Below are 19,637 nucleotides of genomic sequence, written 5' to 3' on the forward strand. Positions count from 1 at the left end.
CTGATGAGTTTAAAGGTCCCATTGAAAGGGAGAAGACTCATAAGATCCCTACAAGTCAGGAGGAGATCATTTGGCCTATCAAGTCTGCACCAACCAAGGTAAGTGAATGAGATGTGGGGCTTCTGCCAACAGTGCAGTGGGATCTGGACATTATGGAAGGGGATTTGGGAGTGCGTGGGGTGGGCATGTGGGCAGGTGCGCTTGGGCCCCTGTCGTTCAGGTCGGGTTGATGGGAGTATGTGGGGTGTACCGTGTGGGGCTCAGTTTGGGTGTTTAAAATAGTTGCTCTGAAGTTAGAAGTGCAATTTTCCCCTCTATATCTTTCACAGTACCTAGGAGGGTAAAACTGGCAGAATCTTCCGAAGTTTGTGATTGAAATTGCTTTGTGAGGGGATTCCCAGTCCTGCGCAATTGTCCTGGCAAAGTCAGCTCTTCTAGATAACTGCCAGGTAAACCCTCGCATGGGAACCTCCGAGAGGGATCCCCCAGTGAAGCTTTGGAGTACCCTCCAAATCCAATATATTATGGTCCAATATTTACTTTATTAACACCGTCTAAAAATGTAATCATTCAACCAGCTGAACTGAGAAATACAATGCAGAAAGTGTCTTGCAAAAGTCTTGCAAAAATTCTTAATTATCAGATGAGTTGAATGAAGCAACTGCGAATGAAAGGGTGGTTGATAGATCAATAAATGTACTGTACATCTCAGTTTCATGTGAATGAACTCTACAAGGAGTTGAGCACAAAAGGACATCCTTCCTCAGATGAAGGAGCAGTGTTCCGAAAGCTAGTGTTTGAAACAAACATGTTGGACTTTACCTGGTGTTGCAATTCTTCTTACTGTGCATACCCCAGCCCAATGCCGGCATCTCCACATTATGAAGATGTGTGATATAGATCTCATCGGCTGGTTTCACATATTTTTAAAAACGAGTCACTTCACTGAACACAAAGGCAATGCTTTAAATTGGCTGTCAATTTGCATTTGAGTAGCCACATTCTAAGCCATGGAGACAAAGGGTGGGATTCTCTGAGCCCGTGCCAGGTCGGAGAAGGGGGGGGGGGGGGGGGGGGGCGAATCCCACCATGCCGCTCCACGACCGGAGAATCGGCAGCCGATGAAAGCGGCCCCCACGGTGATTTTCCATGTTTGACGGGCTGAGTGTCCACTGAGTTCCGCCGGTGTCATTCGCGTATGGTCCTGTCCGGCAGGACTTCGCTGTTCTGGCTGCGGGGGCCGTCTTGCTGGAGAGGAGTGGTGGGGGGGCGCCACGCTATGGTCCTCCATGCCGGGGCCCTGTAGGGCTCGGTCATGTGACACAAAGCTGGCCTTGACGCGCATGTGCGGACCTGCGCCGGCTGTGGCACGCACCCGCTCCGGCCATGCCATGCATGCGCGGACCCGCGCCAGCCATGTATGGCCGGCTTTCGGCGCCACAGCAGCGCACAGCACTCTGGCATCGTGCTAGACCCAGAGGAAAAGGAGAATGACTGGGCCTGGAGACCCGTTGACACCGACATCGCTCGCGATTGTTTTGACGCCGATGTCAACACTTGGCTGGGATTTCGGAGAATCCTGGCCATAGTGTCCATGGAGGACCCAGAGATCACGACTTCCCTGAAGGTGTAAAAAGCTTCCTTCCTATCTCATCCAAATGGAAGAATGCACCATTCAGGAGTTATTTGCTAGAACATCATAAATGTTACATTTTGGTCATCAAGGAGTTCTGCCAGACATGAGCTGCTCAATGTCCTTTTACAATATACAGTCAACAGAGAAAGAGGTCATGCAATGCTACCTCGTGTGTGGATGGGATTGGATTTGGCAGAAATATTCTAGTTGCTGGAATGAACGGCTGTCTCTTGCCACCTCTCGATAATATTCCATCTAATTTTTGAACCCTGTTAAAGCGGAGTTAAAGCGTGACTACTTTCCTACAGCAGAGACTCTTTAATGCATGCTCTGGATTTCTACAAGTGTTTCCAAGAGAAAAAGGACATACCAGCCATGTCTGAAAAACCATTGCCTCAGCTGAGAACCACTCTGGTGCGGCCGCATTTGGAGTATTGCGTGCAGTTCTGGTCGCCGCATTATAGGAAGGATGTGGAAGCATTGGAAAGGGTACAGAGGAGATTTACAAGGATGTTGCCTGGTATGGAGGGAAGATCTTACGAGGAAAGGCTGAAGGACTTAAGGCTGTTTTCGTTAGAGAGAAGGTTAAGAGGTGACTTAATTGAGGCATACAAGATGATCAGAGGATTAGATAGGGTGGACATTGAGAGCCTTTTTCCTCAGATGGTGATGTCCAGCACGAGGGGACATAGCTTTAAATTGAGGGGAGATAGATGTAGGACAGATGTCAGAGGTAGGTTCTTTACTCAGAGAGTAGTAAGGGCGTGGAATGCCCTGCCTGCAACAGTAGTGGACTCGTCAACACTAAACACATTCAAATGGTCATTGGATAGGCATATGGACGATAAGGGAATAGTGTAGATGGGCTTTAGAGTGGTTTTACAGGTCGGCGCAACATCGAGGGTCGAAGGGCCTGTACTGCGCTGTAATGTTCTATGTTCAGTGCCTTGGATCCAATAAACTCTTATTGACTTCCCTTTTTATCTAATCTGTACTTTAAACTCAGCCACAGTTAACACGTGAAACAGTATAAAGTTGAATTCCTTTCTGCAAGCTTGGAGTTTGAACATGTGGTGGCACATTTTAGTGGGAAGTAGGACATATTTATATATTTTCAATATTTTCACCTTGGTGGGGTTTTGGCACAATAAAATCAACTCAATAATATGTCCTCGGCTTAATTCTTGCACACTGCACACAGTCAAGTGCATACTGAATTAGCAGTGCAGTATCCTTTTCAAATTGAAAACCTTTGCTACAACCAAAGAAGGAGTGGGTGAAAGGAGTTGCTGTGCCCCTCCCCACCACAAAATAGATAAACAAAAAAGTGCTTTTAATTTTGCCTGTTAAAAGGAACAAAGCAAGTTAATTTTGAAACAAGTTAATAATATTGAGCTGCAAAAGTTTTATTTTCATTGTGTTAGATAACTCGCATCTCCAAATTCCAGTACCCCAGTCACCATTGTTTTCATCAAATGAACACCACAACAATATATATGGATAAAAAATAATTTCTGATAATTAAAGTCTCACCTCTTTGAACTCTGCTTTCAAAACAGAATGTCCTAATGTCGGCTGCCACTGTAGTTTCCTGCCACTGTGTTTTCCGAGGTAAAATGTCTTAAATACCTCCTGCAATTTTATCATCTAAAAACATATATTTAAATATTACAAGTGCAATGAAGTCTGGATGTCACATTCATTCACACAGCAATAGGCCATTGTGCCAACTGCTTGACGGAGATCTACCTTTTCCTCATCACTCTGCATATTTACCACTTTAGTATTTATTCAAGTCTCTTTGAAAGTTATTGTTAAATCTACTTCCACCTCACAGAATCCCAGAATAATACAGCACAAAAGAGGCCCTTCGGCCCATCGAGTCTGCACCGATACATGAAAAACACCTGACCTACCTATTGAATCTCATTTGTCAGCACTTGGCCCATAGCCCTGACTGTTATGATGTGCCAGGTGCTCATCCAGATAATTATTTTTAAAAAAAAGGATTTTAAGGCAACTTGCCTCTACCATCCTTCAGACAGTCCATTCCATACCGTCACCACCCTCTGGGTAAAAAAGCTTTTCCTCAAATCCCCCTAAACCCCCCAACCTTGACCTTGAACTTTTCCCTCGTAACTGACCCTTCAACTAAGGGAAACAGCTGCTCCCTTTTCCACCCTAGTCCGTGCTCCTCCTAATTTTGTACACCTCGACCAGGTTGCCCCTCAGTCATCTCTGCTCCAGAGAAAACAACCCAAGCCTATCCAACATCTCTTTATAACTTAAATGTTCCATCCCAGGCAACATCCTGGTGAATCGCCTCTGCACTCCCTCCATGTAATCATATCCTTCCTATAATGTGGTGACCACAATGTACGCAGTAGTCCAGCTGTGGCCTCACCAAAGTTCTGTACAACTCCAACATGACCTACCTGCTTTTGTAATCCATACCTCAATTGGTAAAGGAATGTGTCCCATATGCCTTTTTCACCACCCCATTAACCTGCCCTTCTGCCTTCAGAGATCAATGGACAAACATGCCTTGGTCCCTTTGTTCCTCGGTACTTCCCAGTGTCATGCCATTCATTTAATAAATCCTTGTACATTGCTCCTTCCAAAGTGTATCACCTCACACATTTCAGAGTTAAATTTCATCAGCCAGTTATCTGCCATTTGACCATCTGTCAAATTTTCTTTTTGAATGCCCTCCCACTGCTCTCCTGTAGATTTCCCCACAAGTAATTCTTTCCAGTCTACCTTGGCCAGATCCAACCTTATTTTACTAAAATACGCTTTCCCCAATCCAAAACCATTTTTCTTTTGCAACTTGTCCATATCTTTGTCCATAACAAACTTAAATTGTATCATGCTGTGGTCGCTATCACCAAAATGCTCCCTCACCAACACATCAAGCACTTCTCTGGCTTAATTCCCCAGAATTAGGCCCAGCACTGCAACTTCCCTTGTTGAACCCACTACATATTGAGCTAAAAAGTTCTCACGTAAACATTTTAAGAACGCCAATCCACCTAAGCCCTTAACACAGTACCTATCTCAATTAAAATGGGAAAGTTGAATTCACCTAATATAATTACCCTATTATGTTTACACACCTCTACAAATTGCACACATATTTGCCCCCTTTCACACAGTGCATTGCAGATCACAACCAGATCAGTTGCTGCACAAAATCCTCTATCTTTTGCCAATTATCTTAAATTTGTGTCCCCTCGCAACCAACTTTTCGGCCAATGAAAACAATTTTTCCTTCTTGACACCATCAAAACCACTCATTGTTTTAAACAAACTCCAATAAATCTTCAGTCATCCTTTTCCTCTGAAGGGCAGAGCTTTGTTATTCTCCCCAGAAGCATTAAAGAATAAAACAATTTCATAAAAACTAGGAGCATTTGGCCCTTTGAGCCTGCTCCGCTATTCAATATGTTCTTGGCTGATCCTCGATCTCAAACCCATATTCCCGCTTTCTCCCCTTACCCCTTGATGCCATTAAAGTCTAAAAAAATGATCTATCTCTTTCTTGAGTACATTCAGTGACTCGGGCTCCACAGTCTTGTGGTAGAGAATTCCACAGGTTCACTACCCTTTTGAGTGAAGAAGTTTCCTCATCTCAGTCCCAAATGGTCTGCCCTGTATCCTGAGACTGTCCCCTGGTTCTAGATTCCCCAACCAGGGAAAGCATCCTCCCTGAATTGAGTCTGTCCAGCCCTGTTAGAAATCTGGGGCGAAATTCTCCGCGGACCGACGTGACGCCCATTTCCTGCTCAGCCCAAGACTGCACAAAACTACAGAGAGCCATGAACACAGCCCAGTCCATCTCACAAACCCGCCTCCCATCCATTGACTCCAACTACACCTCCCGCTGCCTGGGGAAAGTGGGCAGCATAATCAAAGACCCCTCCCACCCGGCTTACTCACTCTTCCAACTTCTTCCATCAGGCAGGAGATACAAAAGTCTGAGAACAAGCACGAACAGACTCAAAAACAGCTTCTTCCCTGCTGTTACCAGACCACTAAACGGCCCTCTTATGGACTGACCTGATTAATACTGCACCCTTGTATGCTTCACCCGATGCTGGTGTTTATGTGGTTATATTATGGACCTTGTGTCGCCCTTTAATGTATTTTTGTTTTCTTTTCATACACTAAATGATCTGTTGGAGCTGCTCGCAGAAAAATACTTTTCACTGCATCTCGGTACATATGACAATAAAGAAATCCAATCCAAACATGAACCAACATAGGCTGACAATAGAAAATAAACCTATTCTTTTTTGTTTAATCTCCAATAGGTTAGAGCTCTTTAGAAATATAATGGGCTGGATTTTGGAAGCCCAGCAGAGGCAGACATGAGGCCAATGGGCCTAGAATTTCATCGCACCGGCTGGCATCGTCCCATCTCTGGGGTGACAGCTCTGCACCTGCAAGCAGCGGGCAGGTTAATTATTAACATAATTAACTGGTCTATTACAGTCAACAGGCGCCAACTATAAATTTTCAGTCAGCGGAGATTTCAGGAATTCAAGTTTATGGAGATTGGGAGAACCAATGCCAACTAGGAGAGCATTGGAATAGCTATGTCTAAAGATAACAGAGGCATGAATGAAGGTTTCAGCAGCCAATGGGCTGAGACAGAGATGGAGTTATCATAGAATTTACAGTGCAGAAGGAAACCATTCAGCCCATCGAGTCTTCACCGGCTCTTGGAAAGAGCACCCTACCCAAAGTCAACAACTCCACCCTATCCCCATAACCCAGTAACCCCACCCAACACTAAGGGCAATTTATCATGGCCAATCCACCTAACCTGCACATCTTTGGACTGTGGGAGGAAACCGGAGCACCCGGAGGAAACCCACGCACACACGGGGAGGATGCGCAGACTCCGCACTGACAGTGACCCTAACCGGAATCGAACCTGGGACCCTGGAGCTGTGAAGCGATTGTGCTATCCACAATGCTACCGTGCTGCCCAGTTGCTGGTTGAATTCCAATATTTATTGTCTTCAGGAGGTGAAAGTCCAACATATTTGCATGGTGCTTACCCCCCCGTGCCCAACCAGGTCCAATGGATATGGTGGCCACAGTTGGCACTGTGCCCCCACAGGTCTCCCCCCCCAACCCCAACCCCCAAATGCCACACTCCCTGGTGCCCACCCCTGCTGCCAGGGCTACCATATGCTCCACTGCCATTGCCAGTGGTACCTCTGCGACCCCTGCCTGGCTCCCCCATAGGGTGTACTGTGTTCCTGGGTGGTCCCCCGGCAGATGGAAGCCGGTGGGGAGGAGGGTATCGCGGGTGTCACTCTGGCAGAACCATGGGCCAAGATGGGTTGTCAGTGGGGCGTGCTCTCCAGCAGAGGGCAGCAGAGCAGAGCTACTGATTGGCTGTTCCGGGGAAATTTGCATACGTGCAGTGCGGTCAGCCTAATTTGAAGGTGTACCTGCGAAGGAGACCCAAGGGTTTGAGTGAAGGCAAGCATCCAGCAGAGCAGAGCTACTGATTGGCTGTTCTGGGGAAATTTGCATACGGGCAATGCGGTCAGCCTAATTTGAATGTGTACCTGCGAAGGAGACCCGAGGAGTTTGAGTGAAGGCAAGCATCCAGCAGAGGGCAGCAGAGCAGAGCTACTGATTGGCTGTTCCGGGGAAATTTGCATACGTGCAGTGCGGTCAGCCTAATTAGAAGGTGGTTTGTGGAGGGGCTGTTGTTAAGTGACAGTTAAACCCGAAACACTTCGTCAGTACCTCCTCCTCTAACCAAAAAAAAAACCACGGTCGTTGGGAAGCGGGAGCAGGGGCCTGTCGTGAAGGTGAGTAAGTGCCTTTAAATTTGCTTACCTTTCAGCGGGAGCAGGATTTGAGGGAATATCAGGTAAGCTCTTCTTTTTCTTGTTTTTTTTAAATCTAGAGGTGATGTCAGGGAAGGCTGTACAATGCTCCTCCTGCAGAATGTTTGAGGTGAGGGACGACGTCAGTGCCCCTGCTGATTTCATCTGTGGGAAGTGCACCCAACTCCAGCTCCTCAAAAACCGTGTTAGGGAACTGGAGCTGGATGAACTTCGGATCATTCGGGAGGCAGAGGGGGTCATAGATAGAAGCTTCAGGGAGGTAGTTACGCCAAAGAATAAAGATAGATGGGTGACGGTGAGAGGGGCTGGTGGTAAGCAGTCAGTACAGGGATCCCCTGTGGTCGTTCCCCTTAGTAACAGGTATACCGCTTTGGATACTGTTGGGGGGGGGGGGGGGACTTACCAGGGGTCAGCCATGGGGTGCAGATCTCTGGCACAGAGTCTGTCCCTGTTGCTCAGAAAGGAAGGGGGGAAAGGAGTAGAACATTACTCATTGGAGACTCCATAGTTAGGGGGATAGATAGGAGATTCTGTGGGAACGAGAGACTCGCGGTTGGTGTGTTGCCTCCCAGGTGCCAGGGTCCGCGATGTCTCAGATCTTGTTTTCGGGATCCTTAAGGGGGAGGGGGAGCAGCCCGAAGTCGTGGTCCACATAGGTACCAACGACATAGGTAGGAAAAGGGATAGGGATGTAAGGCGGGAATTCAGGGAGCTAGGGTGGAAACTTAGAGCTAGAACAAACAGAGTTATTATCTCTGGGTTGTTACCCGTGCCACGTGCTAGTGAGTCGAGGAATAGGGAGAGAGAGCAGTTGAACACGTGGCTGCAGGGATGGTGCAGGAGGGAGGGTTGAGATTCCTGGACAATTGGGGCTCATTCTGGGGTAGGTGGGACCTCTACAAACGGGATGGTCTACACCTGGACCAGAGGGGTACTAATATCCTCGCGGGGAGGTTTGCTAATGCTCTTCGGGAGGGTTTAAACTAGTTCAGCAGGGAACCTGAATTGTAGCTCCAGTACACAAGAAGCTGAGAGTAGTGAGGTCATGAGTAATGTTTCAAAGTTGCAGGAGTGTACCGGCAGGAAGGAAGGTGGTCTAAAGTGCGTCTACTTCAATGCCAGGAGCATCCGGTATAAGGTGGGTGAGCTTGCGGCATGGGTTAGTACCTGGGACTTCGATGTTGTGGCCATTTCGGAGATATGGATAGAGCAGGGCGAGGAATGGTTGTTGCAGGTGCCGGGGTTTAGATATTTCAGTAAGTTCAGGGAAGGTGGTAAGAGAGGGGGAGGGGTGGCATTGTTAGTCAAGGACAGTATTACAGTGGCTGAGAGGACATTTCATGAGGACTCGAATACTGAGGTAGTATGGGCTGAGTTAAGAAACAGGAAAGGAGAGGTCACCCTGTTAGGGCTTTTCTATAGGCCTCCGAAAAGTTCCAGAGACGTAGAGGAAAGGATTGCAAAGATGATTCTGAATAGAGCGAAAATAACAGGGTAGTTGTTATGGGGGACTTTAACTTTCCAAATATTGACTGGAAACACTATAGTTCGAGTACTTTAGATGGATCCATTTTTGTCCAATGTGTGCAGGAGGGTTTCCTGATGCAGTATGTAGATAGGCCAACAAGAGGCGAGGCCATATTGGATTTGGTACTGGGTAATGAACCAGGACAGGTGTTAGATTTGGAGATAGGTGAGCATTTTGGTGATAGTGACCACAATTCGATTACGTTTACTTTAGCGATGGAAAGGGATAGGTATAAACCGCAGGGCAAGAATTATTGCTGGGGGAAAGGCAATTATGATGCGATGAGGCAAGACTTAGGATGCATCGCCTGGAGAGGAAAACTGCAGGGGATGGACACAATGGAAATGTGGAGCATGTTCAAGGAACAGCTACTGCGTGTCCTTGATAAGTATGTACCTGTTAGGCAGGGAGGAAGTGGTCGATTGAGGGAACCATGGGTTACTAAAGCAGTTGAATCACTTGTCAAGAGGAAGAAGGAGGCTTATGTGAAGATGAGACGTGATGGTTCAGTTGGGTAGCTTGAGAGTTACAAGTTAGCTAGGAAGGCTCTAAAGAGAGAGCTAAGAAGAGCCAAGCGAGGACATGAGAAGTATTTGGCAGGTAGGATCAAGGATAACCCTAAAGCTTTCTATACGTATGTCAGGAATAAAAGAATGACTAAGGTAAGAGTAGGGCCAATCAAGGACAGTAGTGGGAAGTTGTGCGTAGAGTCCGAGAAGATAGGAGAGGTGCTAAATGAGTATCTTTCATCAGTATTCACACAGGAAAAAGACAAAGTTGTCGAGGAGAATACTGAGATACAGGATACTAGACGAGAAGGGCTTGAGGTTCATAAGGAGGAGGTGTTAGCGATTCTGGAAAGTGTGAAAATAGATAAGTCCCCTGGGCCGGATGGGATTTATCCTAGGATTCTCTGGGAAGCTCGGGAGGATATTGCTGAGCTTTGATCTTTAAGTCATCTTTGTCTATAGGAATAGTGCCAGAGGACTGGAGGATAGCAAATGGTGTCCCCTTGTACAAGAAGGGGAGTAGAGATAACCCCGGTAACTATAGGCCAGTGAGCCTTACTTCTGTTGTGGGAAAAGTCTTGGAAAGGTTTATAAGAGATAGGATGTATAATCATCTGGAAAGGAATAATTTGATTAGAGATAATCAACATGGTTTTGTGAAGGGTAGGTCGTGCCTCACAAACCTCATTGAGTTCTTCGAGAAGGTGACCAAACAGGTGGATGAGGGTAAAGCAGTTTATGTGGTGTATATGGATTTCAGTAAAGTGTTTGATAAGGTTCCCCACGGTAGGCTATTGCAGAAAATACAGAGGCATGGGATTCAGGGTGATTTAGCAGTTTGGATCAGTAATTGGCTAGCTGATAGAAGACAAAGAGTGGTGGTTGATGGGAAATGCTCTGACTGGTGTCCAGTTACTAGTGGTGTGCCACAAGGATCTGTTTTGGGGCCGTTGCTGTTTGTCATTTTTATAAATGACCTGGAGGAGGGCGGAGAAGGATGGGTGAGTAAATTTGCAGATGACACTAAAGTCGGTGGAATTGTGGACCTTGCAGAAGGATGTTACAAGTTACAGAGGGTCATAGATAAGCTGCAGAGCTGGGCTGATAGGTGGCAAATGGAGTTTAATGCAGAAAAGTGTGAGGTGATTCATTTTGGAAGGAATAACAGAAAGGTAGAGTACTGGGCTAATGGTAAGATTCTTGGTAGTGTGGACGAGCAGAGAGATCTCGGTGTCCATGTCCATAGATCCCTGAAAGTTGCCACCCAGGTTGAGAGGGTTGTTAAGAAGGCGTATGGTCTGTTAGCTTTTATTGGTAGAGGGATTGAGTTCCGGAGCCATGAGGTCATGTTGCAGTTGTACAAAACTCTTGTGCGGCCGCATTTGGAGTATTGTGTGCAGTTCTGGTCGCCACATTATAGGAAGGATGTGGAAGCATTGGAAAGGGTACAGAGGAGATTTACAAGAATGTTGCCTGGTATGGAGGGAAGATCATATGAGGAAGGCTGAAGGACTTGAGGCTGTTTTCGTTAGAGAGAAGAAGGTTAAGAGGTGACTTAATTGAGGCATACAAGATGATCAGAGGATTAGATAGGGTGGACAGTGAGAGCCTTTTTCCTCGGATGGTGATGTCCAGCACAAGGGGACATAGCTTTAAATTGAGGGGAGATAGATATAGGACAGATGTCAGATGTAGGTTCTTTACTCAGAGAGTAGTAAGGGCGTGGAATGCCCTGCCTGCAACAGTAGTGGACTCGCCAACACTAAACGCATTCAAATGGTCATTGGATAGACATATGGACGATGAGGGAATAGTGTAGAGGGACTTTAGAGGGGTTTCACAGGACGGCGCAACATCGTGGACCGAAGGGCCTGTACTGCGCTGTAATGTTCTATGATTGCCTTGCAGGCCATGGCAATTGCTTTCAGTGTCTGGACACTGCCCCAGTCCTATGAGGGGCCACCCCGGCCATTCGTCCTGTTCCCCCGTCACCCCCACCTTCCCCCGGCCTTGGCAGCCCCCCCCCCCCCCCCCCCCCAGCCAGTGTTCAGCCCGGCAGCCCAAGGTCGTGTCCTACCTCCTCTCACTCCATCATCAGCCACGACACCGGTTTCATGATATTTAAAAGTACAAGTGAACCACGCCGTCGGGGTCTCAGCCCATCGAAGGTGGAGAATCGCGGAAGCCCCAGAAAACACCGGGTCAGGCCAGCTAATGATATGCAAACGGTGTTTACTGTACGTGCTTTCCGAAACGCATTGAAGCCCCTGTCGAGGTGGCGGAGAATTGCGATTTGGCATCAAATCAGCACCCGCATCGTTTTGGCGCCAGCCAACAAAGAATCCCACCCCTGATATTTGATGTTAGCTGACTACTCTTAACAAAGCCCGTCAGGTCCTCTGCCACCACCTCTGGTACGCAGTTCACAAATTCTGTTTTCTACATTTAAGCCAGAGAATCATAGAATTTACAGTGCAGATGAGGCCATTCGGCCCATTGAGTCTGCACCGGCCCTTGGAAAGAGCACCCCAGTTAAGTCCACACTTCCAATCTATCCCCGTAACCCAGTAAGCCTTCCTACCCTTTGTTTTTGGACACTAAGGGCAATTTAGCATGGTCAATCCACCTGATCTTTGGGCTGTGGGAGGAAACCAGAGCACCCAGAGGAAACCCACGCAGACACGGGAAGAACGTGCAGACTCCACACAGACAGTGACCCAAGCCGGGAATCGAACTTGGGTCCCTGGAGCTGTGAAGCAACTGTACTAACCACTGTGTTACTGTGCTGCCCAGTCGCCTGTCTGGGATTTTGGCCATTATTTTCGTGTCTTCATTGAGCAATGAGTTGGGTCTGTAAGAGCAGCATTCTATCAAGTTTTTGTCTTTCTTGGGGATTTCCGCCATGGTTTTCTTTATAAATTCCGTGTTGTCCTAGTTGGGAGCATACACATTAACAAGGACCACTGATGCCGCATCCAGGGCACCGCTGACCATGACATACTGTCCCTCGGGTCCGTAACTATCCTCGTCGCCATGAAGACAGTCCTCTTACTGAATAGTATGGCTACCCCTCCCTCTCGTCCGGAACCCATTTTGATATATTTTCCATAATAAACAGGAGTCTGCCCCGCCATTTAATAAGATCATGGCTGATCCACTAGAGTATGTGGCCTCTTAATCGTCCCTACCAAAATGTATCAACTCGTACTTGGCTATGCTGAAATTGATTTACCCTTCACATGCCCATTCTGCAAGTTTATTCACATCTTCTCGTATTCTGTTGTCTTCTTCCTCAGCATTAACTGTGCTCCCAATTTGGGGTCTTCATCAAATTTTGATAATTGTACTTTTGATTCTAAAGTCCAAATTGTTCATGTAAATGCTGAACGATAGTGCTCCCAGCTCTAATCCCTGTGGAGCAGATCACTTGTAAATTGACAATTGTAAGATTTTAGGAAACATTGATAACCCAGTTATGGATTATGCTGTAGTTGCCAGTATTAGGACTATGAACGTAGAATAGACTGATGATAATCAGATTGCACATACCTCAGGAGGTAGATGTACTTCCATGGGTGTGTACGTCGGCCAGTATCCCATTGTCAGAATATTGACTGTAAGATCTATCTTGCTTGAATCATTCTGATTTTGGATATACTGAAAAGGTGGAGATAAAATGTGCACATCAAGAACAACAGCTCTCCATATCACAGGTGAAACCCCACAAAGTTCTTCCTCGGCAAAATATGAACTATTCAATGTATCAATGAGTGAATCATTTTACCACGTCAGACCAAAGCTCTCCAAATTTGGATGCCTCATTTAGCCTCCCCCCAAATCTATGATGCCAAGTGAACAGAAATCTTGATTTAGTTCATTCCACAAATAATGGGGTGGATCCCAGGACATACCAACAAGAGGAGTAGCTCTTCAGCCTCTTGAACCTACTCCACCATTTATTTGACAGCAACCTCAAATCTGTAGCCCACCTACCCCCGATGATCAATCACCCCCTTGCTTTCCAAGAATATATCCACCTCTGCCTGGAGAAAAAAATTCACCTCTTCTCAGTTTTAAATCGGTGACTCCATCAATGATCCCTAGTTCTGGATTCTCCCACAAAAGGAAACATCCTCTTCACCCCAATCAAGTCGCATCTTACATTTCTGAGGGGCGGCATTGGTGGCGCAGTGCTTAGTACTGCTGCCTCACGGCGCCAAGGACCCGGGTTCGATCCTGGCCCCAGGTCACCGTCCATCTAGAGTTTGCACATTCTCTCAGTGTCTGTGTTGGTCTCACCCCGACAACCCAAAAAGATGTGCAGGGTATGTGGTTTGGCCACGCTAAATTGACCATTATTTGAAAAAAAGTGGGTACTCTTTTTTTTTAAAAATCTTACACTTCCGATCTCCAGAGGAGACAAGCCTATGGTGCCCAATCTTCCTTCATAAGACAACTCACCCATTCCAGGTATTAGTCTGGTGATCCTTCTCTGAACTACTTCTAATGCATTTACATCTTTCCTTAAATAAGGAGAACAATGTTGTACACAATAGTCCAGGTGTGGTCTCACTAGTGCCCTGTATAACTGGAGCATAACCTTCCTACTTTTGTAATTGATTTTCCTCACAATAAACGCATTAGCTTTTCCAATTGCTTGTTGCACCTTTTGTGATTTATGCACTAAGATACCCAGAACCCACTGCAGCTCAGGAGATGGGCAATCACTCACCATTTAGTTAATATGCTTCTGTCATGTAAGAGTACCTTTAAGAAATGGGTGTTTATAAATGGGTGTGTATATAAATATCTGTAGTGAGAGCACCTTTAAGAAATGGGTGTTTTATTACTGCAGTGATGTCAGCGAGTGGGTGGAGCTGGGCTGTCTGTCAGCTTTTTACTTTCATTTTAGGCTGTTTGCTGCAGGGTGTGTTTTTGATTCGTTTTCAGTGTTGGAGCTGAAGTCAGACAAAGCAGGTGTACTACTGATCTCTTTGCCATGAAAAGACTATCTCTTGATCTTTTGGTGAATTCAGAATTATAAATGTTTTCAGTAGTGAATGTAAACCTGATGTGCTTCTGTTAAAAGGTGTTTTTTTGTCTTCTGGATGTTGTTTGGGAACTTATTAAGGATTACTTAGTGTTGTATTCTTTGGGGGTTGTATTTGAATTGATGGTTGCCAAGATGTTCACTGGATGTTTTAAAAAGGTTAACTTGAGTTCATAGAATAAACATTGTTTTGCTTTAAAAAAATACTTTTCCATTTCTGCTGTACCATTCCTGTAGAGTCGGACGTGTGCTCCCTACACCACAATCTATTAAAAGTTGTGGGTCAGGTGAACTCCATGATACACTTTGAGGTTCTCTAAACCCTGGCCCATAACAAACAGGGGGATAAAAGTTGATCTATTGGATTGGCTTAGTGAACATAAAGACAGTGAGGGGTGAGCATATTACGGTTGCTTTTCAGATGTGGTATTTTAGTTTAAGTGGGGAGTGTGTTGTAGACAATGGCTCTTTCAGAGGCACTGAAGTTTTTGGGGTGGAGACGGTCACACGCAGTACCTTACGGACAGAGACTAAAAGCAGACTGTTAGATTTGGCAAAAACATTGCAGTTAACATTACCCGATGTGAAAAGCTGAGGTAATTATGGTGGTGGCTAAGCATTTAAAGTTGCCCAAGATACAGTTTGACTCATTGGAAATGGCAAAAATTAAGGTACAAATTAAACAAATGGAACATGAGTGAGAATTAAAGCAGCTTGAATACAAAAGAGAGAGAGGGGAAAAAGAAAAGGAGAGAGAAGAAAGAATAGCCCTAGCAGAATAATCAGAAAGAGAAAGGGAGATACAGATCAGGGAAAAAGATAAAGAGAGAGAGTTTGAACTTCAGAAAATGGCCATGAAACACGAGTCAGTTAAAATTGGCAGACGTAAAGGGAAACGTACAGTTCGATGATAGTGAGAAAGAGCGTCATAGTCGAAGGCTTGGTGGGAATCTATTTAAAAATGTCCAAGCATTGCAAAGTTTGATGAGAAGGAGGTGGAAGCCTTTTTCATTTCATTTGAGAAGGTAGCTAAACAAATGAAATGGCCACAGGACATGTGGGTATTACTGATTCAAACAAAGCTGGTAGGTAGGGCTAGTGAAGTGTTTGCATCACTACCGGAGGAGGTATCTGGGACGTATGAGGGGGTGAAAAACCCTCTTATGTGCATATGAACTAGTGCCTGAAGCCTATAGACAAAGGTTTAGAAATTTAAGGAAATAATTTGGTCAATAATTTGAAAGGCTCAAACAGAGTAATTTTGATAGGTGGATAAGGGTTTTGAAAATAGACCAATCTTATGAAGCTCTCAGAGAAATAATGCTTTTGGAGGAGTTTAAAAATTCAATTCCTGATGTATTGAGAACTCATGTGGAAGAGCAGAGGGTTAAAACTGTGAGGTTAGCAGCAGAAATGGCAGATGATTATGAATTAGTTCATAAATCAAAGCTTGGTTTCCGACATCAGTTTCAGCCTGTGAGGGATAGAAATTGGGGACGAGAAATACTCAAGTGGCAAAGGTAAAGGTGATCTGATGGGAGATAATAAGGAGAGTGTACTGCAGATTAAAAAAGAAAACCAGGAGGGTGGAAGAGAGATGAAAAGTTTCAAATGTTTTCACTGTAATAATTGCTTGTTGCACCTTTTGTGATTTATGCACTAAGATACCCAGAACCCACTGCAGCTCAGCAGCTGGGCAATCTCTCACCATTTAGATAATATGCTTCTGTCATGTGAGAGTACCTTTAAGAAATAGGTGTCCATAGTTTGTAGTTTTGCCAGTGGACATAAAGTTTTAGTGTTGTTACCAGTGGTAGGTGAACCTTTAAAAACAAGGTTTTGCGGAAGTTATCAGATTGAAAGGAAATTACGTGAGGTGTATTATGTGGTAAAATCACCAGATAGAAGGAAGACTCACCGAGTGTGTCATGTGAATATGCTTAAAAGGTACTTTGAAAGGGAAGGGGAGAAAAAGGAGGAAGTTTTAATAATTCTAACTCAAAGTGATGAATCAAATCCAGATGACTTGGAATTTGACATACCTCAAATTAAATTGGAAAACAAGGATGTTCTTAAAAATTGGGATAAATTGTTGAGTTACCTTCCAGAGGAGTTATTGATATCACGTGGGCAAGTTTGTAGAGATAAATTGGGAAGTACTAAAATGGCTACACATGATGTAGATGTGGGAAATGCTGATCCAATCAAATAACATCCATATACGAGGGAAATGCCGATCCGGGAGAACCACAGATTTGAGCCAGAGATGGGACGGAAGATTTCGGGAATGGGAAGATAAGGGGATTAAGACTCTAAAAGATTTGTTTCTTCGTGGTCGATTTGCAGGATTGAGGGAGCTTGAAGCAAAGTATGGGCTGGAGCAGGGAGAAGTGTTTAGGCATATGCAGGTTCGGGACTTTGCCAGGAAGAAGATACAGAGCTTCCCGGAGGAACCGGCCTCCACGTTGTTGGAGGAGGTGCTGCCGGCAAGGGGACAGTGTCAGCGGTATACTGAGTTATGTTGGAAAAGGATAAGGCACCACTGGAGGGGATCAAAGTGAAGTGGGACGAAGAGTTGGGAGAGGTTATAGATGAGGGGGTCTAGTGTGAGGTACTCCGGAGAGTGAATGCTTCCACCTCGTGTGTGAGATTGGGGCTGATGCAGCTTAAGGTGGTGTACAGGGCGCACCTCTCGAGGGTGAGGATGAGCTGATTCTTTGAAGGGGTAGAAGATGTGTGTGAGCGTTGTGGGGGGGGGGGGTGGCTAATCACGTCCATATGTTTTGGTCCTGTCCAAAGCTTGGGGAGTACTGGAAGGAGGTGTTTAGGGTAATTTCCAAGGTGAAGCATGTGAGGCTGGACCCGGGTCCCCGGGAGGCCATATTCGGGGTGTCGGACCAGCCAGGGTTGGAAACGGGTGCGGAGGCAGATACCATAGCCTTTGCCTCGTTGATTGGCCGAAGGCGGATCCTGCTGGGATGGATAGCGGCCTCTCCACCCTGTGCTCTGGCATGGCGAGGGGACCTGTTGTAATACTTGACCCTTGAGAAGGTTAAGTTCGAACAGAGGGGAAGCTCGGAGAGGTTCTACAAGTCATGGGCACTATTTATTATGCACTTTCAAGGACTGGATAACATCGAACATTAGTTGTGGGGGGGGGGGGGGGGATGGGTGGGGTGTGGGGGGAGGGGGGCTGTGTATGTTAAGGATGGCTATGGGTAATCCCTGATTCCTTTTTAAAAATTTGTCATTTGTTTATGTTAACATGCGGGCTGATGTCTTGGCATGGTGGGAGGAAGAGATCGTTGTTACTGTTTATGGGGTTTGAGATATTTGTTGTTGGTTATTGATTGTTGTTGGGTGTAAATTCGGGAGAAAAATTGTGAAAAAGGAGGAAAATAAAAATATTTAAAAAAAAAATCCATATAGACTTAACCCTTTAAAATTGGCACAGGCTAACAAAGAGATTGAGAGTATGCTTAAAAATGGCATAATTGAAGTGGGTTGCAGCCAATGGTGCTCACCCATAGTGATGGTACCAAAACCAGACGGTACCCAACGGTTGTGTGCGGACTATCGAAAGGTGAATGCAGTTACAAGAATGATCTCTTACCCTATCCCACGTTTGAAGGATTGCATTGAGAAAGTGGGACAATCAGCTTTTATTTCCAAACTGGATTTACTTAAAGGTTACTGGCAGGTACCTTTGTCCGAAAGGGTGAACGAGATTTCATCTTTTGCGACTCCAGATGGTATATACCAATTCAAAGTTATGCCATTTGGCATGAAAAATGCACCAGCCACATTTCAACGGTTAACTAACAAAATCATTTCAGGGACACCCAATTGTGCGGTATACATTGACGATCTGGTCATTTTCAGCCAGACATCGAAAGAGCATTTAAAACATTTGATGGTGTTATTCGATCGACTTCAGGAGGCGGGTTTGGTGATAAACCTAGCCAAAAGTGAATTTGGAAAAGCCCAAGTCACTTTCCTTGGCCATACAATTGGACAGGGTCGAATGGTCACACGGGATGTGAAACCAACAGTTATTGAGGAGTTTCCGATACCCTCAAGACAATGGGAAATAATGCGATTTCTCGGCATGAATGGATTTGATCGAACATTTGTGAAAATATTTAATAGCGTGATTGCTCCACTGATGGACTCGCTGAAGAAACCTCACAAATTTCAGTGGGCAGTGGACATTCAACAGGCATTTGACTGCCTGGAAGCTGACAGAACCAATGCTCCTGTGTTGGAGAATTACAAGGGACTCTGTGATCAGATTGAACTAAAGTATCTGACTTTAAAGAGAAATGCCGAAGCATAGAGAAATGGATGGATCGTGCAGAGACCTTCTTGTTCAAAGAGACTGTCAATTGAGAAGGATTTCAGTTGGAGGAACGAAAATGAGGCCAATATTATTATATCTGTTTGCGCATGTTGTTTTTTTAAAACAAAAATGTATATTTACTGTGTGCATTTCTTAAAGGATAGTGAAAAGGTGAAAAATGAAACCATCTGAAGTTTTCTTTCTTTCTTGGGGGGGGGGGGGGGGGAGAGATGTCATGTGAGAGTACCTTTAAGAAATGGGTGTTTATAAATAGGTGTGTATATAAATATCTGTAGTGAGAGCACCTTTAAGAAATGGGTGTTTATTAATGCAGCGATGTCAGAGAGTGGGTGGAGCTGAGCTGTGTCAGCTTTTTACTTTCGTTTTAGGCTGTTTGCTGCAGGGTGTGCTTTAGTTTCATTTTCAGTGTTGGAGCTGAAGCCAGACAAAGCAGGTGTACTGTTTGATGTGCTTCTGTTAAAAGGTGTTTCTTTTGGCTTCTGGATGTTGTTTGGGAAGTTATCAGGATTATTTAGTATTCTTTGGGGGTTGTATTTGAATTGATGGTAGCTCAGATGTTCATAGAACATAGAACAGTACAGCACAGAACAGGCCCTTCGGCCCTCAATGTTGTGCCGAGCCATGATCACCCTACTCAAACCCACGTTTCCACCCTATACCCGTAACCCAACAACCCCCCCC

General features: G+C 45.4%; 1 protein-coding gene across 4 annotated transcripts in view; it reads right to left on the reverse strand.

Moving 5' to 3' along the window:
- Window positions 1-19,637, reverse strand: part of LOC119969338 (cullin-4A) — a 187,190-nt gene that overhangs the window by 55,524 nt on the left and 112,029 nt on the right. For 3 of the 4 annotated variants that reach the window (XR_005461334.1, XM_038802849.1, XM_038802851.1), the window contains 2 exons: window positions 13,096-13,203; window positions 3,170-3,283 (listed from right to left, as the gene is read on the reverse strand). Coding sequence is in view for 3 of the 4 variants with exons in the window: in XM_038802849.1 (XP_038658777.1) it covers window positions 3,170-3,283; window positions 13,096-13,203 (222 nt within the window). In the remaining variant the exon portion in view is untranslated. The remainder of the gene's footprint in view (window positions 1-3,169; window positions 3,284-13,095; window positions 13,204-19,637) is intronic. The other variant, XM_038802850.1, reaches the window with a different exon arrangement.

This window comes from Scyliorhinus canicula, chromosome 7, assembly GCF_902713615.1.
Source record: "Scyliorhinus canicula chromosome 7, sScyCan1.1, whole genome shotgun sequence".
Lineage (NCBI taxonomy): Eukaryota > Metazoa > Chordata > Chondrichthyes > Carcharhiniformes > Scyliorhinidae > Scyliorhinus > Scyliorhinus canicula.